The sequence below is a fragment of the Miniopterus schreibersii genome (assembly GCF_964146895.1).
Source record: "Miniopterus schreibersii genome assembly, chromosome: 19".
Classification (NCBI taxonomy): domain Eukaryota; kingdom Metazoa; phylum Chordata; class Mammalia; order Chiroptera; family Miniopteridae; genus Miniopterus; species Miniopterus schreibersii.
In genome coordinates, this window is record NC_138119.1 from 29641545 (window position 1) to 29669309 (window position 27765).

General features: G+C 39.7%; 1 protein-coding gene across 1 annotated transcript; it reads right to left on the reverse strand.

Moving 5' to 3' along the window:
- Positions 1-602: 602 nt before the first annotated feature.
- Positions 603-27765, reverse strand: CR2 (complement C3d receptor 2; the record flags this gene model as incomplete). Its single annotated transcript, XM_081121900.1, has 25 exons — positions 603-696; positions 5147-5222; positions 6884-7072; positions 8074-8259; positions 9503-9895; positions 10474-10556; positions 10912-10999; positions 11074-11250; positions 11632-12039; positions 13036-13112; positions 13403-13493; positions 13583-13759; positions 14355-14765; positions 15256-15338; positions 15574-15673; positions 15757-15945; positions 17333-17722; positions 18886-18971; positions 19644-19746; positions 19829-20005; positions 20954-21352; positions 21881-21966; positions 22385-22484; positions 23752-23931; positions 27735-27765. 25 exons carry the CDS (start codon positions 27763-27765, stop codon positions 603-605), a joined length of 4374 nt encoding a protein of 1457 aa, XP_080978026.1.

Genomic DNA, 27765 nt, shown 5'->3' on the forward strand with positions numbered 1-27765 from the left:
GCTCAGAACAAACACCGAGGTCATTCAATGACCTAGCAGGCTCTACATGATGGGTCATCCTCTCCCTCCTCCCCTTACCTCTCTGATTTCATCTCTGCCACTTTCTCCCTTGGTCAGTCCACAGAAGCCACACTGGCCACAGCATGCACACAACACCTATGGTTTTTGCACTCACTGTTCTTTCTCTCTGGAATGTTCTCCTCCCTCCCCCATGGCAGGCTCCTTACTTCAATCTAGTCTTGTTCGAATGCCATTTTCTTAGTGAGGTCTTCCCTTCCAACTACCCTTCCCTCTCTATCCCCTTTCCTTGCTTTATTTGTATTTATAATTCTTACCGTCTTCTTATTTATAGTATTCTTAATCATTTTGCTGTGTCTTCAGTATTTGTTGAATGGATAAATGAATAAGAAAATTACAGGAATATTAATTGGCAATATGATGCAATTGTTTTAACAATTTCTATGAAAGATTATTTCAAAGCTGGGCAGTAGACCCATACATACTTAGCACTGTGCTTACTGATAAATAGAATTTGAAAACATCTTGACATAGAAATTAATAAAATACATTTTAGTTTCATTAGCTACCTGTTTATCTTCCGGTTAGCTTGCTGGGTTGTATGGGTCAATAGTATAGACTTCCCGTGCTTCTAAAGGAAGATCCCCTTCGGCGGGCCTCGTGTTTGTATAATAATGGCTAAGTGGAAAGAGGGGAGAAGAGTAAACTCTTTGCTCATTGCCATGATTATAAAGATGCAACAGTTGCCTTTTTCCCATAATTCCCAGCACATGGAAAGTACTTTTCTTGTATGATTCCACTTTTTTGTCCTAAGTAGCCTATAAAATAATCACTATAACCCCTATTGTTTTTTGGAAAGGGCCATAAAAAGAAATGATTGGCTAGAGTGCTATATGTCCAAGTCAAAAGTTGATATTACACAGGTTTACTTCAGATCCAGGATTTTTTTGTTTTGTTGGTACAACTCTTTTTAAAAAAAATATGTATTTTTATTGATTTCAGAGAGAGGAAGGGAGAGGGAGAGAGATAGAAACATCAATGGTGAGAGAGTCATTGATCAGCTGCCTCCCGCACCCCCCCCCCACCCCGCTGGGGATGGAGCCCGAAACCCAGGCAAGTGCCCTGACCGGGAATTGAACCTAGAACTCCTGGATCCTAGATCACTGCTCAACCACTGAGCCACACAGGCCAGACTTTGGTAGGACTCTTAATTACTAATAACTATGATCTTCAATTTGAAAAAAAGAGCAAAGCTTTTTTTTAGGATATCATCATCGATTTACCTTTTTGGGACACAATCTTCCAATCTAATTTAAAAGGAAATTTTTATGTTTGATATTTACTACAAAGTCATACATCACTGAAAGCTTTAAATGATTTTAAGAGGATATTTTTACTTTTCCTCTTTGAAGGCACATATACTTTGCTGTGCTTCTAAAACCATTTTTGCTGAAATTAGCAAAGGACAAGAAGATGTTATAATATTATTTAGAACTCTGAAATAAAGTATTGTCAAATTACTGGGAGAAAAGATTACTTCTAGGGTTATTTACAATATGTCCCTAACTACCATATTTAAGAGGTCAGCTTATAGGAAAATCCATTAAGAATATTATAAAATGGTAATGTTAGGTCGATGTGATAGATTTTATTTAGATTTTATCACAATATCTTAGATGCCTAGTAAAGAATAGCACAGTTTCTCCTTCAAATGTTTAGGTTGCTTTTATAAATATTTAATTGTGTTACAAGACATCCATTTTTAAGTGATTACTCATGTCACTTACAAAAAGTATTTAAGGCAAATGAAATATCTATACCAACTATCAAAAAATAAATTGAATTTGGTTAGAAAATGGCAATAAAACAAGAGGGTGATGCTTAGGAATTTAGTTTAACATAAATGTTTGGTTAATATCACTTGAGGCACTTAATAGCATGTGATGCGATTATGTTAATAAACTTAATAATAATCAGACTGGAAAATTATGAATTATGTGAGCTGGTAGCATTTCCAAAGGCTGCATATACTCCTACACATGCCACGTCCTGATAGCAAACTTAGGAAGGAGGGTGAAGGAAAGAGATAGAGACCACATTCTCTATTTCTTTAAATTTCTAATAACTCTTGGCTAAAATTATCTTCTAACTTCCTGGGAGGAAAGCCATGCAAATAACATTCCTATTTTGTTTTCTTGAGACTTTCTTTCCCCTTGAATTCTGTGAAACTACTGCCTCTTAGCTTTCCTTCTACCTCTGACTGTTCCTTCCCCTCCTGCCTTTTAAGGATTTCTGTCCTTCTGTGACCATTTCTCATCCCTATTTTTACTTCTTATGTAATTTTTGGTCCCAAAGCTCTGACTGTGATTTAAATGTCAGCTACCTGAGTCCAGGCTCTCTTGAGTCCTACATCACAGGTGCCACAAAGTGGCATGGCCAGAACTGAAATCATCGTTCCCCACAAACCTGCCCTTCTCCCCTTTTAGTGAAGCGCTAGGACCACCCAGTGACCTCCACTTGGCTCACTCTCTGTGCCCCCTTCTCCCTACTTTCAACAGGACCCTCAGTACTGAACATACCTCTTGCATCTTTCCATCCTCTGGATCCCTGCTACTGCTGCTTTGGCTGATGGCCCAATCCTGCCCTTCTTTTAGAAATGCAAATCTGAATATATTTTTTGCTTGTTTAAGTTCCTACAGGATAAAACCTAACTCCTTGTTATGGCCTGAAGGCTTTCGATGATCTAGCTCCTGACCACCTTCCTAGATTCCCCAAATGTCTGTTAAATGAACATTAGTTCCAAGGGTGGTTAAAAGCATTATGTGTGTGTGTGGGGGGGGGGGGGGAGAGTTATGTAATCTAATTAGTTTGAGAAACACTGGTTTAAAAACATGCAAGCGGATTCTTTATTATAGGACTTTAATTACTCTCATGGTGATTGTGAATCTCCATGGGAAAAATACAGTGTGCAGTATTTCCCAATCTTATTTGGTCACAGAATGCCCTCTCCCCTGAAGTCGTTCACAACACCATCCTCTGGTAAACACGACAGTCTAAACTACGTGTCAACTGTAGACCCTGCCATGCTCAGGCCCTCCTAGGCTTAGAACGGACTCCCTGGGTTCATAGATGCCATCACTGCAGTGTTTCAGCGCAACCCCTTCATGCCTGAGGCCTACAGGAGGCATCATACAACTGTGAACAGAATCAGGTGGCACCAGGTGACTTGGTATTTTAAAGACATTTTGCTGGAGTTTGTCTGTGACATGTTTGGGGTGATATGACTTAGTCACCCCCACTAGAATTTGAGACTTGTTAAGACTTCACCCGCTTATGCTCCCTAACACTGCCATGTACAGAGACTCAAGAACTTATCACACCCGGCCCGGCGTGGCTCAGCTGTTGAGCGTCGACCTAGGATCCAGGCGATCGGGGTTCGATTCCCGGTCAGGGCACATGCCCGGGTTGTGGGCTCGATCAACGAATCTCTCATCATTGATGTTTCTGTCTCTCTCTCTCTCCCTCTCCTTTCCTCTGTCTGAAATCAATAAAGATATATTTAAAAACAAAAAAAGAACTTATCACACAGAATATCCCAGGCTGATACATGATGGTGCCATTTGCTAATAATGTATCCTTGACACGTCAGAATATTCTGTAATTTCCTTAAAATTTATGTGTCAGAGGGGACTTTATTCCATTGCCTCCACCTTAACCTATGCCACCTTCACCTTCAAACACACTCACACACACTATTTCCAAGTCATGTCAAATTGCTTACGTAGTTCTCACAATATATAATGGAACGACAAGCTTCTGGGTCTTTACTCAAGCTGTTCCTTCTACCTGGAGCAACTTTCCCCTCTTGTCTACACTCTCTTGAATTGCATCTGAAACATCTCTTTCGATATGGAACATTTTCTGATCAAAATTTCCAAGTACTGCATTTGTTTTGTGTACTCACAAAATATCACATGAAACACTACAGCAACATTATAGATTTGAATGTATTAAAAAATTAATAAATCAAAAACTGGCAACAGTATGTCTAGTTGGATAGTAGCATAATATAACAAAACATAGAAACCTAGTAATATACGTAAGTAGTTATGAAAACAACTCAGTGAGAGAGAGATTACTTGAACCGAGGAAAGGCCTGGTATGTTTCTGAGTGAGAAGACATTACAGAAAAATGCCAATTTCTCACAAGTTAATCTATAGAATGAAATGCAATCATAGCATATCTGTTTTTAGAAAATGGCAAACGATCCAAAAATCACCAGAAAGAACAAATGTAAGAGAATAGAGGGGAAAATCCTAAAAAAAATTATAATGAGGGGATTACTGACTCACCAAATAGTATAATAGGAGAAAGCCATACTAATTAAATACAAGGTGGCCTTGATAACATAGATCAATGAAGCAGAAAAAAGATTCCAGAAACACAACCTATCCAAATATATTAATAATCTGATATTTGATCAAGCTAGAACAAATTTTCTGGAAAGTCATTTGGCAACGTTTACTAAGTGTTTTAAAACAGCATACACCTACCCTTAGAAATTCTAGGAATCTATGCTCTGGAACTAAGCACATGTACTTGTGAAAATTTTATTAAAAGGTGTCCCTCATATCTTTACTATCAAGATAAATGTGGAAGCAACCTAAAATTTCCACAATACAGAAATACAATTAATAGAACAATAATCTGTTATGTAATTAAAAAGAAAACATGATTTAAAGATACAAAAATATGTACATATGCAAAATAAAAAAAAAACTAAGGCAGGAGACTATAATGTCAAAATTTCAGTTTAAAAAAAGAAAAAAGAATAGAAGAAAAAGATCCGATAGAAATATACCAAAATATCTGCAGTTGTTACCACTAGGATTTTTTCCTTTGTTTTCTAGAAGTTTTATAATGTGCCATCTGAATCTACATCATTTAAGTAAGTGTTCCATATCTTTACAGGCCTTAGAGAGAGGGCTTCCCGGGTGTGGCATGAGATACCATATTCCAGTTCTCGCATCGCTCTGGTCCTTTCATGTAGCTCGTGCTTTTGTGTTTAGTTTCAGGCAAGAAACTGCAACCTTTAGTGAGTCTAGGTGAAGCATGCATTGAACTTACCGTTCTCTGTGTTTTAATAACATGTATAAGGTGACACCAATGAAGAAAAGCAGCACTAGAGAACCTACAAAAAGGCCTGGAAGACAAAACAGCAAGGATCAAATGCCAGAAAAATGGGACCTGCCTAGTTTTGAAGTGATGCTGGGGCCTCTTCCCAGTGGTGGGGCACATGGCATGTTAGTTTGATTCTTGTCACCCTTTCTGAGCCATATAAATATAGAATTCCTAACTAATCATGCTTGGGCTTAAGGTTTTTCTGATTCAATCTAGTCGCCATTGAATCTAAAGCACCAAGCACTTGACCACAGGGTTCCAGTCAAGTTCTGTTGGGCTTTTCTGTTCTTTCCGGTTTTTATTAGTAATATTCTCGCCGCTGGGGTAGAATTAGGCGCTTGGGACACCAGGATCCCAGGACTTTACCTAACATTTAACTCTCAGTTGTGAAATATATTTTTCTACTACAGAATAAGCCAGCCTATATGGATAGTGCCAAATCATGCAAAAGACCAAGAGTTAATGTAAACTAAACTTTCAACTTAAAAACTGGACGTAGCTGGCTGTTCTAATTATTGATTGAACTCTATCCAAAAGTGAGAGTTTGTAATGTGAAGGGCACATTAGAAGTTTCGTAAACACCAAAAAAGATAACTTCTTATGAGTTAAAGAGAAAAAAATTAGTAACACTCAGGCAGGATATAAGACCTCAAATTTGATATACATTTCTATAAAATATTTGATCAAATTTGTGAAAACTAACAGTTATACTACCCTCTGGAGTATTTAGGTGTAAAGGCTATGATGTCTCAAATTGTTCAGCAATGATAAGAATGTTTTGGATATACATAGGTTGATAAATATAAATGGATAAAGCAAAAGTAGCAAAATGTAAACAACTGGTGAATAATTAAAGAATATATGTGAGCTTTTATTACACTATTTTTGTAACTTTTCTAAGTTTGAAATTACTTCAAAATATAAAGTTAAAAATCAAATAATGATCTAAAACTGTTCAAAGATAAAAAAGTTTATTTTAAAAAAATCATTAGAACATTTTTAAGTATTTAAGAAAACTTACCACCAAAAAGCGGAACAAGTGAGCCTAAGGAGAATCCAAAATCATGAACACGTTAGTCTAGTTGCATGATTCAATGAAGTCCAAAGTCCCATGGCAATGTCCCAGAAGTTAGCGCTTTCCCTAAGTTAGCACTCCCATCTCTCTAAGTCTACTTCAAAAGATGAATTTGAACCTTAATTCTACCCACTTTTCCTTCATTTCTTATGTAACAACTCATTAGACTTAAAAACACTTCTCACTTTAATTAAGTTAGAGTAGTTCACCAATAAAAAACCCAACATAATCAGTATACACAGGGATTTCTCAGGTTAGAATGAAAATATTAACTGTTATAACTGGCTTGTTAACATATTTTTTGAGGTCCCTGTCAAATTGGTAAGTAGTGATTTAGCAATAAGGGAAGTCTCAGCAGCAACTCCTTACAAAATGTAATGTAATGTGACATTAAGCTAGCCTTCCTCTACTTTCTTTCTTTACTTCCCTCATCCTCAGAAAGTTTCTCTTTTTCTAGACTAGAAAACCAACTTCAAATTTGTCTCTTTACTGTACCACTTGTTACAGGCCTATGTCAATTTAAAACCCAGGAGTCCCTCACATTTAGGGACATCCCTCCCTCTCTTTTCTCCAGTGAGACAAGTGTCAACAAAGCCCCTTGCACTTACCTTGTGATTTGCAAACAGCCAGGGGAGGGTTCCATCCATGATCCTCCTGGCACTGGCTCTGGGGACTGCCTTCCAGAGTATATCCGTCTTCACACTCCAGAGTAACAACTGCCCCATATTGGTAATTTTTTGCAGATTCCAGCCCCTTCTGAATTCCATGCATATACTCTGGGAAGCTACAGTTTACCTCTGAAATCAAAGGAATCTAATTTACCAACAAAGTAGATACTGCTCTTAATGGAAAGTTTTATGAAACCAACTTAGTTCACTCTCAGTAAATAAAACCTCACTGAAATAAAATGATAACCTAGGTAGAGTCTTTCAGTGTCAGCCGTCTCTTTCAATAACCTTTAGGATTATTTTGCTTTCTCGTGCTTTAGTTTCTAAACTAATAGCTGGTTAATTTTAACAACTTGTTAGAGAAATTGTAAAGGCCAAGTGGGTAAGAATTATAAATTACTGATTTATCATCATCGACTCTTACTCTCCAGTTCTTCGTACGCATACATACTTCCTCCTTTCTTCTTTCATCTCTTCAGCAGAGGGTCTTTGGATACGAACCCTGACTCTAGGACTTCCTAATGTATGACCTTGGAAAAGTTACAAATCTCTCCATTCTACTGAGACTTCATCTCTAATATAGGAATCATAATGGCACAAACTTCGTATGGTTCTCAAAAAGGTTAAATGACAATGCACTCAAAATGCTGTGCACAGTATCAGACATACAGCAAAAAGTGCTCAACAAATATTACACAGTAACTCAATTCTCATGTTCCATATGCCTAATAAAAATGACATTCTGAAACGTAAAAAACATATTCATAATTCTACCATCACTAAAAGGAAATACACTGAAAAAGTTGTGCTTTTTCATTAGTATTTCGTCAGAAGCATAGTTATAACTAATCATAGTGTAATTCCAATCTATACTTTGGTTGTTTAATTTACATAAGCATTTCAACTTTCTATATGACTGCATAAGTGATCACTCATCAGATAGACTACACTCTAAGTCATTTTTCTTATTTTGTGGTATTTAGATTAATTAATGTATTAATCCAATTAAATGCATTTAATTAAATGATCTACTTGAGGCATTTATTTGGTGATTTTAAGTTGAAAGTACCTAATTGAATATATTTATTTGGTACAAATTTGATTTAAAAATTAAAAAATAGATAATGCACCTTTACAATAAGGGGCAGGATGGCTCCAGGTTCCCTCATGTGTGCAAACAAGGAGTGCATCTCCCACCATCAGGTAGCCTTGGTCACAGCTGTACAGGATTGACATTCCAGGAGAAAATCGAGCCATATCTTCATGAGTGTGATTCCCATTGAGGATCTTAACTGGACGTTGACATCCTACAAAGGCTTAGAAGCCAATAGAAAAGGGTCTTTAATTTAGCACAGAGGAGCACACAGCCAGCATGATCTGTGGGTGATAGCCATATAGAAAGAAGGCAGGCAACAAGCCAACTAATTGGTATCTAGTAATATCCATTCCACCCAAACCAAGAAACACTGTACAGAGATTTCTACTGCCTACATATGTTTTATATGATCTGAAGAAAAATGTCAAAAGTAAGATAATGGCCCAGTTGGGTGGGCTCAGTGGTTGAGCATCCACCTAGGATCCAGGAGATCAGGGTTCCATTCCTGGTCAGGGCACATGCCTGGGATTCGGCTCTCTCATCATTGATGTTTCTATCTCTCTCTCTTCCTCTCCCTTCCTCTCTCTGAAATCAATAAAGATATTTTTTTTTAAAAAAAGTAAGGTAATGAAACATCAGTGGTTGTAGCCCATAATGGTAATTTATCAGCCAAAAGTGTTATTTCATTTTTGTTTTAAATAGAAGAAAGGCTATAGTCTAAGGGTCACACACTCAAATGCTTACAGTAGCCAGGAAGCGAAACCACCAGATATGACAAAGGAGAAAGAACCTGCCCTTCTGAAAGTGACAGCCAAAGCCCAAATCAGGCAACTGTTGCCTTGCAGGAAAGCAGAGGGAGCCTTCACTGAATCACAGGTTTTACATGTATCTTGGGCTGTGGATATGGGTTTCACTTAAAAAAGAGACTATTGTGTTGGCCAGAGAGAACAGTTCTGGTGAACGGAATTCAGTTCTTGGGTCATTCATTGCCAGCCTCTGTGGTAGACAGTCACCTAGTCACTGACACGAATGATAACTAAAAGGACAAGGGAGACCATTCATTGGGTCTGAGGGCCAGCTTCACACCTTGGAACCCCAAAGTTCTCTTTCTGGCTGGTATTACAGCCTTCAGTATAAAATTAACAAGCGATATTAGTGCCAACATTTGCCTCCCAAAGTGGTAGGTGCATTTTTATCATTCTAATTTCATAAAAACAGTAACTTTTGTAGACACCATCATTTTGAAAGTTAGCCATTACCCTTTCATGTACTTTTGCTCCACCCATTTAGAAAGGAAAGGGGGGAAATAATTGGGTGAGAAGATCAGGCAGTTATCTCATAAAACAACATCATTGCCTTAACTTTTCCATGCTTTTCATTAGCCCAAATGGCAAGTGCAGATTTAAGAATCTCTTTCCTTGTTCTGAGCAACATCCCTTAGTTAACGTCTTAAAATAACTTACCCTTTTTGATACAGGTTGGTATGCCTGGAACCCATTTGTTATTGGTATGACACTTAATCAAGTTACTTCCATTCATGATGAAACCAGGGTTGCAGGCAATGTCTATGATGGCATTGTGGGGATACGATGACTGAGTTTTATTTAGCTTGTATCCATGTTTGATTTCTGGGTTAGGGCAGTGGGTCACAGGAGGCAATTTTAAGCACTGTGGGGGAAGTCCACTCCAAGATCCACGTCCTTTAGAATCACTTATGCATCGAATACTTTCCTCTCCCCGAAGAGAGAATCCTTGGTCACATTCATAAGAGACTTCAGTTCCATATAGGAAGTGTCCTGCCATCACACCCGTGTGCCTCCCATTGCGAATCATTGGTAGAGGTGGACAGCGAAGAGCTATAGAAGAGATTCAGGAAATTCTGCTTCAGCTAGTATATCAAGGTGGACAGTTGTCATTTCAGTATAAATAAAACTATGAAACTGCGTGGGTTGCACGTAAACATAAAATTATTTAGATTTAAAAACTGTGTTGTGTGTTCTTTTAAATTTCTTTGTTATTTATTAAAACAGCTTTATTAATATGTCTAATATGAGTAATACATATTTGTTCCAAAAAATTTTTAAATACAATAAAGTAATAAGAAGAAAGAAATACAACTATATTACCATAAACTAGAAATATGGGCAATATATATACTATATCCATATACATATATATTGCTGAAGAATAATATACGTGTGTGTGTGTGTATATATATGTATATTATCGTTAGCAATTAGAAGATATATGCCAAATAGTTCCTACTTGACAACTCTGCTTGGCAATGACAGTGCTGACCAAACTGTGAAAGGTGTTTCTTAGGCTCGCTGAAATAGGATACAGAGACTGTAGAGGTATTTACAGACTACTTCTTAGGCAGCCTGCCCTCTCTAACCCCTACTAGCCCACTTACAACTTTAATTTTCTATCTGACCTTCACAGACTGGAATCTTTTGGAACCAAACGTCATTTTCAGCACCTTCACACTTGTGATAAGTGTACCCAGTCAGCTGGTACCTGGAGAGAGATTATAATACATTTCTACTTCCCAGTATCACATCTCTGAAACCTCGCCTCCTCACACCACAAATACAGAGGAAATCCTACATAAGAACTTCTGTAGAAAGAGATTAAAACCTTGACCCTCCAAGTAAGAAAACTCCTTCAGGTTAGAGTTGCTCACAGCAAACCTATTTCCTTGTCAAGAAAGAACTAACAAGTCAGAGATGCCACTTAGACCTTTGGACCCTGATATTGTCTGTGAGTGTGGCAGCGAGGAACCTCTAAAGAGAGTCACCAGGACAAGCTGAGGGTAGATCTCATGCACAAAACAAAGCAGACGCCCTCTCTGAATGGGTCCTCTCACACTCACCCTTCTTGACAGGATTTATTAACGGGAGTCACGTGCGCATCGGCTGGAAGCCCCTGGACGCCTTCTCCCACAGGCCGACACGGTGCTTCTGGAGGAGCAAAGCTGGAATTACTGAGACGTGCCTGACACCAAAGAGAAAGGCAACTCTGGAACTGAAAGTACCTTCACACCGAGGGGCAGAAGGACTCCAATTTCCTGAAGGCATACAGTGGATGGATTTGTTCCCCACCAGCAAGTAGCCGGGGTCACAGGTGTAGTCTACAGTCATCCCAGGGACAAAGAGGACCCTGCTTCCACCTGTATGCCGGCCGTGGTGGAGCCTAGACGGGGGCTGGCACTCTGAAGAGAAAACTTCCCACATAAATACCAACAAGAGAGGAATTTCTGCTCGAGAACATTAGGTGCATGAAACTCGACAACAGACAACCTTACATTTTTCAGCCAAAGATCATAAAGCTCCAGTTCATTACTGCACGCCTTCTGATCTTTTGAAAAAACCAGACATCTTTAAACAGGTCCTCTCATTATATACTTGAATATATTCTGGATACAAGAGGCATTGACACAATAAACATATACAACACACGTAGAACATAGTTACAGATGAAAGAAATGAGATAGTATTCTGTGCCCCGTTGACTTTTTCCCTGCCTCTAGTTTTGGATGGGAGGTAAGAATGAATCAATAAATACCTTATTTTTTTCCCCACTGGCTTTTTACCTTTTTCACAAGCCGGTTGTTCAGGATCCCAGGTATTATTGGCTTTGCAACGAATCTGACTGCTGCCCTTCAAAGTAAATCCATTGTCACACTTGAATGTCACACTGTCGTTGTAGAAATACGGGGCTTCCTTGCCCGATATCTTGAATCCATTTGCGATGTGGGGAAGTGAGCACTGAACAGCAGGGAGGGAAAGTTTACAGAGGGGAGCAGAGCCGCTCCAGACGCCCTTCTCTTCATGGTTGCTTATACAACGGATGGTGCTCTCCCCAATGAGGTTGAATTTGACTCCTTCCTCTGGCCCAGGGTTACATGTATAAGTGACGGTGGTCCCATATGTGAAGTCTTCTGAGGAACCCCCTGTGTGTTTCCCATTGTAGATATCAGGGGGCTTTGGGCAGGTGATTTCTGGAGAGATGAGAAGTGACTATATAATTCTGTTTCAGGATTAGCCACCAAAGTAGAGACAGGAAGCTGGTTATGAGCCTGCTGTTATCACATTTCCTGGAGGATATGGGCAAGTTTTGATGATATCAAAACCCATTTTGTATGTAAACTCCAATTTAAACAGGCTTCATAAGAAAGATTTTTGTAATGGAAATCTTTGTTTAAAGTGAACATGTGCATCAATATCATATTGTAAGGCAGTAAAGACCAGTAGTAAATTATTAATTAAAATGAGAATTCTTTTTAAGTAAACAATAGGCAAGTACAAGGCACAGGGGCATAGAATTAAGCTATTTTTGAGTGCCAACCTTGTGCTGAGGTTATGTGATAGGTTAGCCAAAAATATTTATTGCTGATTGAATATCTACCTTTTCACAAGCAATTTTCTCATTTACAAAGTAGTGATAGTAATAGTTTTTTAAACTTTACCTTTGTTGTTGAAAGTTTTACAAATGTCCCCTTTTCCCCCCATTGATCCCCTCCACCTGCATCCACCCCACCCCCAGGCCTTCCCCGCTTAATTATAATAACTTTGAAGTCTGTGGTCTCATGCTGACTTTATAGATGAGGGGTAGAGTTTCAGAGAAGTTACATAAATTGCCCAAGATCATACGAAGCAGAAGATACAGAACATGAGCTCAGATCCCACACCCACCTCCCTTTTCTCCACAAATCTACAGTGTACCCCAAATTATGCATTGTGGCTCGTATACTCACTGCTTTCATCATCTTATACACCTAAATAAGAAAAGAGGATCAGTCACTGAATACATTTAAATTAAGTGGCAGCTATGCTTTGGAGCAGATAGCGGTGACAGTAGAAAGCAAAACTGTTGACAAACTTAATGGAACAGAGTCTCATGTTCTTACTCCTACAACATAACCCGACGCAGAAATCTCCCAGGACACGCATAGGTCTCACATTACTTCAGATTGTTTGCTATTTTTGCTACTCACCGTCACAAAGACGAATCTCTATAAACCAAGGAGTGGTGCCTCGACATTGTTGATAAACACTGCTCCCTAGCCGGAACCTAGAGACAGAGTCATGTCATTTTGCCATCTAGTGACCACTAAGGCGAGCAAGAGCCTTTGGCTCAACAGCAGACTCACCACTTTCAGGACAAGAAGCAATAGGAACAGATTGCAGCCAGCATCAGCTCCATCACCCAGTGCACAGGCATAGTTCCCACGCACGGACAAACAGCAGGCCCAGGACCCAGGGACACGGACAGGGAAGGGTCTTTGAGGTAAACTCGTACACAGAGCTTGCAGGGTGCACTGATAGGCAGGCCTAGTTCAGGCTGAGCCAGCACTCACTCACCCTTCATCGCAAGAAGAGTTAACAGCTGGTCTAATAACCTGATTTCGGGGTATTTTATAGAGATGTGTTCCTACATGTTCACATTCTGCAACTAAAAAGAAAAAAAGAGGGACTACGATGAGAAATGCACTCAAGGCAATCTCAAAACCACAAAACATCTGGATACACAAAACCTGGCACCTTTGCATTTGGGGACAGTGGGTGTCCACATCCCATCAGAGGTACAATGTATGGATTCCGCGCCCACCAGCACATAGCCAAGGTCACAGCTGTATTTTATGGATGTTCCAGGCTCATAGCGGGTCCCGCGTCTCTCTTCCTTTTGTCCGTTGGGGATTTTAGGGGGAGCTTGGCAATCTAACGAAAAAGAAGAATCATTTTCTTATATAATCAACAGGCATAGGAAGAAACAGCTGAAGAAATTGGCATTAACGCTAAAACTCCCCTCTGGTGGCAGCTGTATGGCACAGAGGTGTTTTGCAGCCCAGCTGGGGGTAATTTTAGATCAGTGGTTCTCGGTCTTGTCTTTTCTGCACTTAGGCTGCTGCAGATTTTGCTCAGTTCCCACTCGGTGTTCTACCTCCTCTCGTCTCTTCCTTTCTGAAGGGATCACCTTGTATGCTTCCAATGGGAGATTCTAATACATCCATGGGGCGGGCCTTTGCTGACTTCCCTTTTAAGTTTCAGTATTAGTACAATCAAGCATTTTTTCCCTAAAGAAATGGGCAACTTAGTGGCCCCTAACGTTATTTTCCCCAGAGAATACTTCCACAAAATAAACAAACTGTGGGGCTTGGGTTAAAAAGTGTCCTGCATAACTTATAAACACTATATATATAGAAGAGTCGAGTGGCTCCAAACTGGAAGGGACCTGCTTATGTACAAAACCCCTACCTATCGTTCTTGGAAAAAATGAATCAGTGCAATCTTTTCTTGGTATGGGGACACCCACCCTTTTCACAGACTGGTGCCGATGGCTCCCATGTGCCTCGGGCACTACATCGCATTTTCCTGGAGCCTTTCAAGGTGAAGCCAATCGAGCAAGCAACTACCACAGTGTCATTATAGGAATATTGATCCTTCTGCCCAGACAATATTTGGCCTCTTAGGATCTGGGGCGGTGCACACTGAATCCCAGAAACAGCAAGTTCGCAGCGTGGGGCAGCTTGGGGACTCCAGACCCCAGTCTTCTGACTATCGGAGGTACAATGGAGAACTCTCTCCCCAGTCAGGATGAAGTCCACTCCTGGCTCTGGGCCCGGGTCGCACGTGTAAGTGACTGTGCTTCGATACGGAAAGTTCGCTGCAGGGCTGCCTGTATGTGTTCCATTGGGAATAGACGGAGGTGGTGGGCAAAGGATGCCTAGAGAAATTACAGAGAAATGACAAGATGACAGTGTACTGCAGACATAGAAAGCCTCGGGCTTGATACCACTCCCACCTCCTATGTTCAGGGACCTGGGATATTTGACTAGTTAATGAATCAATCAGGGCAGCTGTAATAATATAATTCAAACAGTATGATTTATTCTGGAATATATCTAATTCTGCTGATCCTTGAATTTCTGTTACTGCATAGGCCATCTCCTTTATGTGCACGGCCTGGCTTAAAAGTCTACTTAGCTGTTAGAGAAAGGGGAGCCTAGGAACTCTGTTTTACTTGAATACGCAGAGACTAGAAAGGTAACTGAAGGATGCTTCAGGCATAACCCTTAAAGATGTCTAGGAGAGATATTTGCTCTATAAGGTTCTGTAGAGTAACGACTCGATCAAGAGCTTCTGTCAAAAGAATTCAGTGTCCTGCTGAGCCTCGGGCAGTGAACTAGTTGCACACCACAGCTTGTGTAACCTACCTTCACATACAGGTATCTTGGTCCATAGAGCTCTCTGTCCAGCAATTACGCACTGACTAGAAGGTTGGCCTCGTAAGCGATACCTGGAGACAGGGAGTGGTCACTCAGAACTATTAAGCAGCTGGTGATATGGATCAATGACCTCTACTGGAAGTCCAAGACAAATTATTTAATTTGTGTGCATTGGCTCTTATTAGCATTCCCTCTCACAACCTCACCCTCGGCTCCCCACAGATCCCCACAGAGGAGCCTTCACAGGTCACACCACGCACAGAGAGGCCCAATGAATTAAATCTCATAGGTCCTCCAGACACTCACCCTTCGTTACAGGAAAAGTTCACAGTTGCGCCGACCTGACGACTTGGAGGCCCCTTTATCTGCCCATTGAGAAGTGGTCCTGGGGGTCCACACTGTGCCTCTAAGGAAACAAGCCGAAGATGTGTAAAGCGTGGCAAATAACAGAATAGGCCAATTTCTGAAACTGACTGGAAATTAGGCTACCTTCACATTTTGGAACGACAGCACTCCAGTTTCCTGATGACAAACAACGGATAGTCCTTTCTCCAACAAGCAAATAACCAGGTTCACAGCTGTAAGTCACAGAGAATCCAGGGGCAAAGGGGCCAACATCCTTTCCTGTGTGATGTCCATTGGGGATCATGGGAAGTGGTGGACAGTCCAGGGGGAAATCTTTACACACGCACATTAGGAAAAAAGGCCATCAGATAATGCATCCTTCACAATCTAGATTTTGACATAGTGCATAGATCCAAATAAATGACTCATGATCTGTGGTAACCAGTCCTCATGAATTTTCAACTCCATCTTTTAAAGATCAAACAAGTGTGATTTGATCAAATCCATTTTATACCATAAATAGCTCATTATTTTCCAGTTTTAGTTACACTTTATGATTTACTTTGTGAAAAATTTCAATTACCAAAAAATAGTTCATTTTTACACATACTTTTATCCTGCCTTTAAACTTATTCTCAGCTCCAAAAGTAGCATATTATTAGGGTTTATCCTGCTGGATATTAGTAATATAGTTTGATGGGATCCTATATGTGTCACATATACATGCATATTGGGTGAGTATATATGTACTCACAACTTATTCTATGCCTTTCTTTCTTTGCTTAATAATCTGTTTATGATATCTTTCCATGTCAATACATATAGGTTTACCTAAATCTTTATATAGGTACAATAATTTTCTATAGTTTCCTCATTTTGTGACTATCATAGATCTTCCTTGCCTCCAAGATTATGTATCTTTCTATAGATACATAGATAGAATCATAGTTTTCTAATCATGGTCTTTTCAGCTCATTAACTGATTTATAATTGCTTGATATTTTTCTTCACCAAGAAAATAAATAGCTACTTTTGATGGTAAAATATTTGTCAAATATGCTATTCCCTGTAATTGTACGATTGAAATTCAGATTTAGATTTCAGCAACATCATAAGCCTAACTAAATAAAAATAAATGAAGACCTTAGGCTAATAGTAAGCAATCCTTACTATTAAAGTCATTTGATTTGAAATGTTATCTGAGATGACTTGGGAACATAGTGCATCACTTCAGAAAATGTTTATAGACGCCTCACACAACAGAGGATCATTTCTGCCAGGCTTCATTAACAACTATTTACAGGTGCGTTTTATATCCATTGGGTATATTTTTGCTAATAGACCTCACATTTCTTCTCAGTTTAACACTAACTCAGATACACAGTTTAAAACCCCACAGTTCACGCAGCACCAACAGACTCTCGCCCCCAATCTTGTGAGACTTATTCAATTCAATTATGAGCTACGTTCAATTACTTTTTCTCCCCATACTTTAAACTTTTTCGTTCTATTGATGTTTGCTAATTGAACATTCATATCCTTCACAACAAAAAAATACAATAAAACAGGAAAGCATAATTTTCGCCCTTCGGCCTGCTTGCCCCCTGGGCCCCACCCTCACACATCCACACTGCTCTGAGTTCAGGGTGACACAAAACCCGAGCCGCACAGAACTGCGGGGTCCACCCCCCCGCCCAGTTTCATTTTCTCTCTTACTCACCGCTCTCGCAGGTGGGGAGCGGTGTCGGCCCCCACGTTTTATTTGCTTGGCACCAAACAGACTTGTTTCCTTTCATGGTGAAGTTGGCGTTACAGGTAAATGTCACAGAATCACCGTGTCTGTACGGTGGTCTCGATGTTTTATCTTTGTGTCCCCCTGGCACTATGGGCTCAGGGCAAACAGAATTTCTGTTGAAATATTCACAGGTAGGAGCAGCTTTATCCCAGATTCCTTTCACTTGGTCTTTAGTTATACAAAAAAGAGTCTTTTCTCCAATGATGCGGAAGTTTTGGAAACAAGAGTACCTCACCACAGTTTTGAGAGGTACAGGGCCAGAAAAATAACCGTTCCGACCATTTTGGATACTAGGAGGAGGGTCACAAAAAATCCCTGAAAATTAGAAAGGGAAATATGCGGTGTTATTGATTATGACAACAAAATCATTCCAATTTAGATTAAAAGTTCAAATATATGTTATGTCATTTTGTCAGAAACAAGCTTAGAATTTTGTAAACAAGCATAGTCCCTACTTATCCCCAAGCTCCTAAAGTCTTACCTTTCTCTTGATCCTCAGCAAACAAATCAATATAGGAATTATAAGCACTGTCTTGACCAAACAACGACAAGGAAACAGAATTTATTAAATATTTCTGAGTCTAATCCATTTTAATAAAACAAAAGGCAAACAGCACATGTAAAGAATATGTTAGTGACATGCAAATCACATGTGGGGAGGCACTGTGGACTAATGAAATCTGGGCTCAGTAGACCTGGTTTCAAATCCCCACTATCATTCAATAGCTGTGTGACCTTAGGCAAGTCTTACCCTCTCTAAGCCTCAGTTTCTTAGTCCATCATCAAAATCAAGCTACTTCATAAGGTTATAATGGGAACCCAGAGAGACAAAAGGACCTGAAAGGGGCAAGTACAACACCTGGAACATACAAATTATTTGATACCTGTTTCAAACACACAACTGGGGCTACAAGTGGTGAAAGTACATTCCATCCCTCTACTAAAGGGACTGCAGCCTCACTACAGTCATTTGTCATCCTTTGATGCTGCACCCCTTTGAAAAAGCCACAGGAAGTGATCAGGGGTTTGGAATAATGACCTCATATCCCTTATGCACTTGTCATATTGTTAATTATTTATAGCTGTGTTGGTATATGCAGACCTTTCCCAAGTGAGTCTCAGAACAAAGGGAAAAGAGCCAACCTCCAGAACTGCTGGTTAATTTCCAGTTAGCTCCAGGACGCTCATGAGCAGAGAAACGGAGAAGAACACAAGGCCAAACCATTTCAGCACAGCAGCGCTACTCAGATGCAGTGGAGGTAGCTTCCCAAAGCCTTTATCTCGATATAACTAGAATACTCAAGACAAGATGTAGTCAACTGAATACATTTCATTTTGCCTGCATGCTACAACATACAGAAGGCTGGCACATGCATGTTCAAAGCACTCATCCAGATAAGATGTGATAGCTGAGAAATGCATGAGAATACACCAAAAACCAAGAAGCAAGATTCATACTTATTTTTGCTTCTACTCACGTTCACAGACAGGAAACTTATTATTCCAGAGTACTCTCATTCCTTCTGAGACACACTGACTAGAAGATTTGCCATTTAACCGGTACCTTAAATAATAAGGGGAGAAATCATCACCAGAGCAAACCAATTCTCAGATGCATGGATTTAATCACTTCTCTCAAGTAAGTGGTGTTAATGAGCTCTATTCTTTTTGGCATTTTAGGATTAAGGAAAATGTCCAAGGTTGTTTGTGGATCCGTTCAGCTATATGACGACTTCAGACCAGGTAAAAACACAGAAAAAGTCATAATTATCACATATTTTTAAAAAATGTGATCTCTTTTCTCTTTGGCATCCAAATGTCAAGATTCTCTTGACAATTTAGAAGGTAAAAAACAAAACAAAAAAACTTAGTTTCAAGTGAAGATAATATCAAAGATCCCTAAGCTCACCCCAATAAGCCCCCCTTATTAACCCCCCATCATCTATTCATCTCCATAAGAGAAGCCTTAACTTGTGACTTCAAACTTTGCTTTTTAATTAAAAAAAAAAAAAATAGGGTAATTCCTGTCCAGGTTGGCTGGCCATGCACAATACATACACTTGAAGAAAACCAATAGGATTTGGCTAATAACAGAATTTTTAGTCATAAAAGGTAAAGAAAAGGAGGGAGAAGACCAGAGAGAGGAAGAAATATTAACTGTCTTTACAGATCACATTTTGCAATGCTTGGCTATGAGTCACAGGTCTCAGTTCAGGCCCTGTCACCTCACACTCACCCCTCATCACAAACAAAAGAAACCTCTGCCCCAAGCTGGAGAGTAGAAGGAGTCACCACCTGGCCATTGAGAAGTTGGTTTGGAACGGTATCACATGATTTCGCTAGGAAAAAAGAGACAAGGCTGGCACATGAAGAGTCAGGACACAGTTGAGTTTCCTTAAGATGGAATAGAGTTTTAGGCACCTTCACATTTGGGGGTTGTTTGGCTCCAGGTTCCCAATGATGTACACTGTATAGCATTAGGTCCAATAAGAGTGTAGCCAGGCTCACAGCTGTAGGACACTTCCTGTCCAATTGCAAAAAATTCCTTATCCATTTTGTTATAATTACCATGGTGGATACGTTGAGGTGGTAGACACCCTGAGAAAAGAACAGGACCAGAGGCCTTTCATTTCTGACATAAGAACTTTCTTCTCTACGATCTAAGCCAACTTGGGTTTGGCAGGGGAAGGAAGAAGGTGGTCACGTGAACTCTCCTAATGTAAAGCAGAGACTCCTTTGGTGAGGTGGAGTGTGTAACATGCATTACTGTTTTTAGACATGGTGAACCATGCAACCACCTGCTTTTTGTCTCTTGATTGTACCAGAAAACTGTACATCCACTCATCATTCTCCACGTCATTTAACTAAAATGATCTTGGTTATCCTCTCACTAACATTATAGTCAAGGGAATCAAACTTTGGAAATACAAGATCACCACCAACATCTACCACATTTTCCCTGCTCCCCAAGCCAGGTTGATGAAGGTTCTGAGCCTTGAAGGAAGGGCTCCAAATGTTGCCTGGTTTTTCTAAGTCAGACATTTCTCAATAAGAGGAGGGGGAAAGGAAGCATGAGGGAAGAGACTCAATCTTAATTCAAGCCTCATTGCATAAATGCTGCATTTGTCAGTATCAGAATATGTAATATGTACAGTCTTTTGAATAGAATTCTGACATTAGGAAATTTCCCCCAAATGCATGGCCAATAAGACTGAGAATTTATTTTTTCTTCATTTAAAGAAAATTTGATCATATATATGTTTTAGAAAAATCTCTGATCTTTGGCTCTGGTACCATCTGCTTTTTTTTTAAAGTGCTTTCTAAATTCCCCTCATTAATATAGATCTAACCCTGTTCCAGGATATAGTATATTTCCTATCTCTTCAATATTCAGATGCTTCTTTCAAAGTTCAGTTTTGAATTTTTTAACCAGGATACCCAACCAAATCTACTATCTTTCCTCTCCTCTTCTCACAGCCACCATGCATCCATTCAACCAAAACTCTCATTTCATTTATAGATCACCATATTTTCAGCCCAACTCACCCTTGAAACACCTTGGCAGTGGAGGATCCCATTTACTGTTTGGTTGGCACCATACCTCGTTGCTGCCTTTCATGGTAAAGCCAGGCTTACACTTAAACATCACAGTATCATTTAAGGAAAATGAACGTCTATATCCAGATTCCACAATTCCATTTTCAACTTCTGGAAATGGGCATTTGACTAGATTAATACACTGAGGAGCAGGGCCACTCCAGATGCCAACTTGACTGTCATTGCTGGTGCAATATATTGCCTTCTCACCCACGAGGTCATACTGCTTTATCCCATTCCGTCCAACATGGCACTGATAAGTCACGACCATTCCATAGTAAAAATCCTCTCTACTGCTGCTATAATAGTCCCCATTGGGGATGGATGGGGGTGGCTTACAAGGAATAGCTTTTGGGGGGTTAGGTGGAAAAAGAAAGAACACATTTTAATGTTATAGCTTCTGAGAATTTTGACTTCAGTCTTGCAAACCAAACTCTAATTCAGCCTACAGCTAACGCATTTTGTTGAAATTGTGTATCCGTATCTCAGAGATGGTTATAAATAGGAAGTAGCAAGGTAGGAAGATGCATGGAACTTCCCTGATGAAACCTCAAAAAAACCTATGATCTGGTCCCAAGATCCCATCCCCAGAATACAGACAAACTGTTATAAGAGGCACCTGGGATGACTGACATGGTGCATGGAATATTCACTGTGAAATAACTTATTGTCAAAGGGGAGAAATCAAAGAAAAGTGTGGTAAGTTTGGGAGGGATAAGAAGAACATAAACAAACCACAGCTCTGTGCCCAGAACTTCCCAAATCAAGTATAAACTTTCCTGGGAACTACTCATTTTGTTAGGTAGATGCCTAATTTCCCTCTAGAAGGATACCAGAGGAATTATATAGGTGCAATAAAGGGGTCATTTTACTCACATTCACAAATAGGCATGTCTTCATCCCAGGTTACAGTATTGCCTGAGATAATACATGTGGAAGATTTGACACCAATGAGTCGGTATCTAAAGACAAAGAGATGAGTGATCATCTCCCAGCTAGATGTACATCTTAGGAAAGCTTAGTTCTTTGTCCACTGAAAGAATGGCAAAGAATGGAATATCATGTATGACAAACAGCAGGGATAGACTGAGGACTCATACAAAAGATTAAAGAATCTAAAGCCAAATAAAATTTGCCTTCTTGTCAGTAACACTGGAGTTTTAAATTGGAAGAAGAGGAGTAGCCCAAGTTCTTTTCTCTTCTAGGGACCATCTCTAGTGGGTAACCCTGAAAGATAGTCTCTACAGCAGGTCAGGTAGGTGGCTCTCTTTGCTTATCTATTTTAAAGGGTAGGTGGCAATTACTCAGATCTCTCTTGGAAGACTCATGGTTTCTGGTTGAAAAGCCCATGTACCCTGGAGATATCTCTTGCCAACTCACCCTTTATCACAAGAATATGTAATTGTTGACCCAAACATGACACCCATGGGTGTGTGGACAGAGCCATGAAGGAGTTCTCCAGGACTCATACATGATTTACCTACAGGGGAAAACAAAACAAAACGGGGTTTGGGACTGGAATTTGGGGGACATTTTGTGTTTTATATTAAATCCCAGCCTGACTGGACTTGCTGACTAGCTTATTTACGTTTATTTAAAGCACTCTTTGACATTTACAAAACTTTTATCTTCCAAGGGAAGAGTCAATTCCAGAACAGTATTTGTTTCAAGCATGTCGTCTGTATTTTCAGTGGGCATGCAAACATCATTTGTGGTCAACCATAATTATCACCTATCTTTCCCCTTTTTATATTCGGTCAGGTGATGGCATCATCTACCAAGTCTTGTGGCTTAAAAAGAAAAAACTTACAGTCATCATTTCCTTTCTGTAACTCATTTCTTTATTCCCTGCCCTTTATTCAGTTGGTCACCAAATTTTAGTGACTGAATTCCAAACATCTCCAAATCAACCATTATCACTGCTGTAATTTCTCACTGGATCACCGAGTAACAAAATTTACCTTTCTAACTCTGCTCTCCATCTTCTAGGCACACCTACCACTGCACACATTTTCTTTTAGAAGCACAAATGTGGTCATACCACTACCTACATTTAAAAACTTGTGATGACTTACCATTGTTGGTTGGAAAAATGTTCATGGCCTGTCAGTTAAGCTCCAATCCACTTAATCAACTGCTATTCCCCACCATGTCCCTCATACTCCAACTGCACTGAATTTGTCTATTTTCTAAAGACCTCATGTTCTTTCATACCTTCATGGTTTTGCATATGCTGTTTCCTCTGCCTGTAATGCCTACATTTCCCTAATTCTTCTAGACCGCATTTATTATTTGCTACTTTATGATCTCATAGAAATTACCTCTGAATAAATGAAATTACGTCATAGTACAGTATTTGTTTAAAGTCAGGCTTTACAATGAGTATAGGAATTCTTCACAGGAAGGGACCAGTAGACTTTACTGTTCTCTCCAGCCCCATCATATAGCCTATAGCTTCATACCTAGTTGTTACTCAAAAATGTCTCTTGAATTAAATGGGGTGAGAATGAAGTGAAACTAATATTCCTTGCATACTAACTTCTAACCTCACTCTAACACAATTCAGAGAGCATGGAGCAAGTTCATGGAGATTCCAGGTAAATAGGGCTGGCCAGCTCTGATGATTTAACCTCAATTCTCAATGCCCTTAGGAGTAAATGAGATGGTCTTTTATCATGAAAAATAGCAGGTTAGCTCATAGAGATTCACTAATAGACCCAAAGATACCTCTATTACAGATTACTCACGTTTACAGTATTGCTGAGCATCTGACCACTTGGAAGTCTCTAGACAGGTGGTGAGGAATGACCTTTTGATATACCCAGGAAGGCATTCATATTCCCAAGATGTCCCAACAGCAAACTCAGACTGATCACTGTGAACTTTAGGCTTAGCAAAATGATACCTTGGCAGGGACTTACACTGACCTAGAGACAAAGACCACAGGAATATCAAAAGTAAGAGAGACTAAAACTTCTACTCTGCTTCTGTTTTATCACCAATTACACTGACAACTTAAATCTTTAGAAAGTAAACCTAAAATGGGACAATAATTTCTGGGACAAAAAGCATATCTTGCAGTAGGGGTGCATATACAGAGAAGTAAGCTCAGAAGTTCAAAGACATTTTAGGATAGATTTTAGAAATTTTAGCAAGAGATGGAAAAAAATCATTTTTCATAAAATTCCATGAAGACCATGCAGTAGTTTCATCTTCTTACAACCTCATAAATAAAAACGAAAACCTGATAAACAGTTTTCCGGGATAGTACAGGAAACTAAACCACATCAGAGACCTTATAAGCTCAGCACATGTATGATTCTCTAAAATTACTTTAATGAATTCACATTACTATCTTAGTCATTAAATCTTTAGGTCCTAGCAATAAAAAATGTTTATTTGTTATTCTTTATTATTGTATTCCATTAGCCTAGTGGAGTAATAGGCCCTCTAAGAGAGCTTAGTCGTTTCTTCCTGATACGTACGAGATAAAAGGAACGAGTTATTTCAAGTCAGTTCCCTGTGAGTTAAAAATAAAAATAATATTGATAATGGAACAGATTTTATCCTAGGTGAACAGATAAGAATCTGTAATACCCACACACTTGAGGATATGCCTGGAAAAGTTTTAGCTCCGGAATGGCGGTATATTGGAATATGAAATTTATAAAATTTTTTTTCAGATGAGTCTGAGACTGGTACAGGTGAAAGTCAAAGAAAAATAATGGACTAATTATGGACAAAGGCAAACAGAACTCCCAAGGTTGCAGCCAGACCCAGCCTTTTTACAGCTCACTACTTCTGTTGGAGAAGTCATGTAGACTGGATTAAGAATAGCCATCATTGCTGGGATCCAGATCTCCCCGTAGGTCTCCTGTTTCTTTCCTGAACTCCTTTAGCTTCCTTCATTAACAACTACCATTGTCTCCAAGCGCATGCCTGCGCAAAGAGCAAGACTGTAGGGGAAGACAGGGCTTGACTAACTTCACGACCAATGTGAACAAGGACAGTACAGAGTAACTTGCCACAAGCTGGAAAACAGAAAACCAATTTAAGTCCACAAGATTTTTTGCTTTGTTTTGTTTTTGTTAGACCTCACCCAGGGATACTTTTTCCACTGTTTTTTGTTTTGTTTTTGTTTTTGTTTTTAGAGAGAGTGTAAGGAAGGGAGAGAGGGAGAGGGGGAGAGACAAGGAGAAACATCGAGGTCAGAGAGACAATCTATTTGTTCCCTCCCACAATGCTTCCTGACTGGGGCTGGGGATTGAACCTGCAACCCAGGTATGTGCCCTTGATTGGGAATCGAACCTATGACCCTTAGGTCCATGGGCCAACACTCTAACCACTGGGCCACACTGGCCGGGGCATAAGTCCACAAGATTTAATCTGCAGCAACAATATGGAGTAAGATAAAACCAAGATTTTTGAAGGAGCAAAAGCAGGAAGGTACTTTATATTATGACCTTCTGAAGTGAAAAGAGATAAGAATCACACTTTCCAGATGGAAAATAATGGGGAATTCTTAGCCCAATAAGGACACGTGGGGACTCTTTCTCTTTTGGCAGACACTAGCTCTTATTAGTCATGAAATTTCCAAAATCCCAGGTCAAAGACAGAAATTCCAGCAATCATGTTCTGTTCCATATCAGAAAAGGAAAGGTTAGTCTTTGAATCATTAAGTAATACAAATTTTCTTAATCCCACAGACATCTTCCTAAAATCCAGAATAAAAATCAGAGTAGATCATGACTGAATCCAAAATAGGAGATAGTGGCAAGACATTGGCATATACATCCCTTAAGCCATGGTAAAAACTAACTAGGCAAAGCAGTTTCTAGAGAACAGAGATACATTTAACTTATTTGGATCCAAGGGGCTTTACCTAGAATGGCTTAGAAATCCATTTGAAATTAACGAAGAACAGCTATAAATGATAATAAAAATAAAAACAAAAATCAAGTCAGAAAGCAGGTAGGAGAAATTATTACTGATAAGTATTATAACCAAATGCCTTAGCACTGGGTTTCCTGGCTATTTTGAATGATAGTTGTGAGTATTAACCAAGGCACTATCCTAAGCACAAGAGATACATCAGTGAACATCCGAGACAAGGTTCCCACCTTCACAAAATTTATATTCCAATAGAGGGAGGCAGATCATAAATAAGTACCAATAAATAAATAGGAAATAAACAGAGTGATGTGCGTGCCAAATGTAATGCACCAGAAAGGCAGGCGGACAAGGCGGCATGCCACTTCTGCCACAATGCTTAAGGAAGACCTATAAAGAAGAAACACTGAGTTGTTACTGAAGGTTAAGAAGGAACCAGCCAGGCTAAGTGCCAGATAAAAGCATTTTACACAGAGGCCTAACATCAGGGGTGGATGTGCTACACTTTAGGGACAGAAAAAGGCAAGTGTGGCTGGAATGCAGCGATCGAAACAGAGTGGCATGAGATCAAGTTAGAAGGCTCAGTAAGGATGGATCACAAAGGGCTCCTCAGGCCACAGTAAGATGTCTGGAAATCATTGGAGAGTTAACACAGGAGAGTCACATGGCCTGATTTACCTTTTTAAAGGAGTAGCCTGGCAATTGGGTAGACTATAGACTGGACTTTTACTTTCAGGGGCAGGAAGTGCAGTCTGGAGGCTATTATAGGAGTTCAGACAGAAAACGGATGCATGGGCCATAGGGAGATAGTGAGAAGTGGGTGAAATTTGGAATATATTTTAAAAATAGAATTGCCAAGACTTTTTTTACATTAGATGTGGAGCTAAGAAAATAAGAGGATTTAGTAAAAACGTCCAGCTTTTTGACTTGAGCTACTGGGTTGAAGGTAATACCATATACTAAGATGGGAAAGAACCAATTTTTTGCTTTTTAGAGTGTGTGAGAGTGTGTGTGTGTGAGTGTGTGTGTGAGTATGTGTGTGTGTGTTAGGGTGTTGTAGGGACAGAATTGATTGCCCTTTAGACATGGTATATTTAACACACTTACTAGGTCTCCAAATGGAGTTGCCAGGTAGGCAGTTGGATGTACAAATTTGCCACTCAGGAGATAGGTCAGGACCACAGATAACAAATGAGTTATTAACATATAAATAGTATTTAAAGCCAAGAGGCTAGATGAGATCTCTTAGGAAGCAGTTATAGAGAAAAAGTGAAGAGGTCCAACACTGAGCCCTCAAGCCCTCTGCTGTTTAGAGACAGGGCAAAAGGAGTAAGAGCAACCAGAGAGATACAGAGAAGGTAGGTAAGAGGGTCTTGTTTGGGAAATGAGAATGGAGCTGTTTCAAGAAGCTGGAAATATTCAGCTTTTGATGAAAGACAAAGAGAAAGGGAAAGAAAAATGACCACTGAACTTGCCAGAGCGAAGGTCAGTAGTGACCTTGCTGAGAGCAGCTTTAGGAGAATGGTGGAGAAGGAAGCCTGTCGGGGTGGGTTAAGGAGACAAAGGCATGTGAGCAAGAAGTCAGTGAGTTTTGTTGAGAATGATGAGAAGAGGGGCAGAAAAATGCAGCTCCATTGGGCCAAGAGGAGTCTCCTCTCCCAAATAAAGGAAGTCCTAGGGCATGTTTAACTGCTGGTGGGGATGAGTCAACAAGAGATATAAGTGCAATGATGTAAATCAGGGGACTTCTGCAGAAGTAAAGTCCTTCCAAAGGCAAGATGGGACTGAATGTGATCATGAATATGGGAAGAGGAGTTGATTTTGTCAGCAGAAAGAGTACCTTCTCCATTGTTCCGGAAGGCAAAGGACAT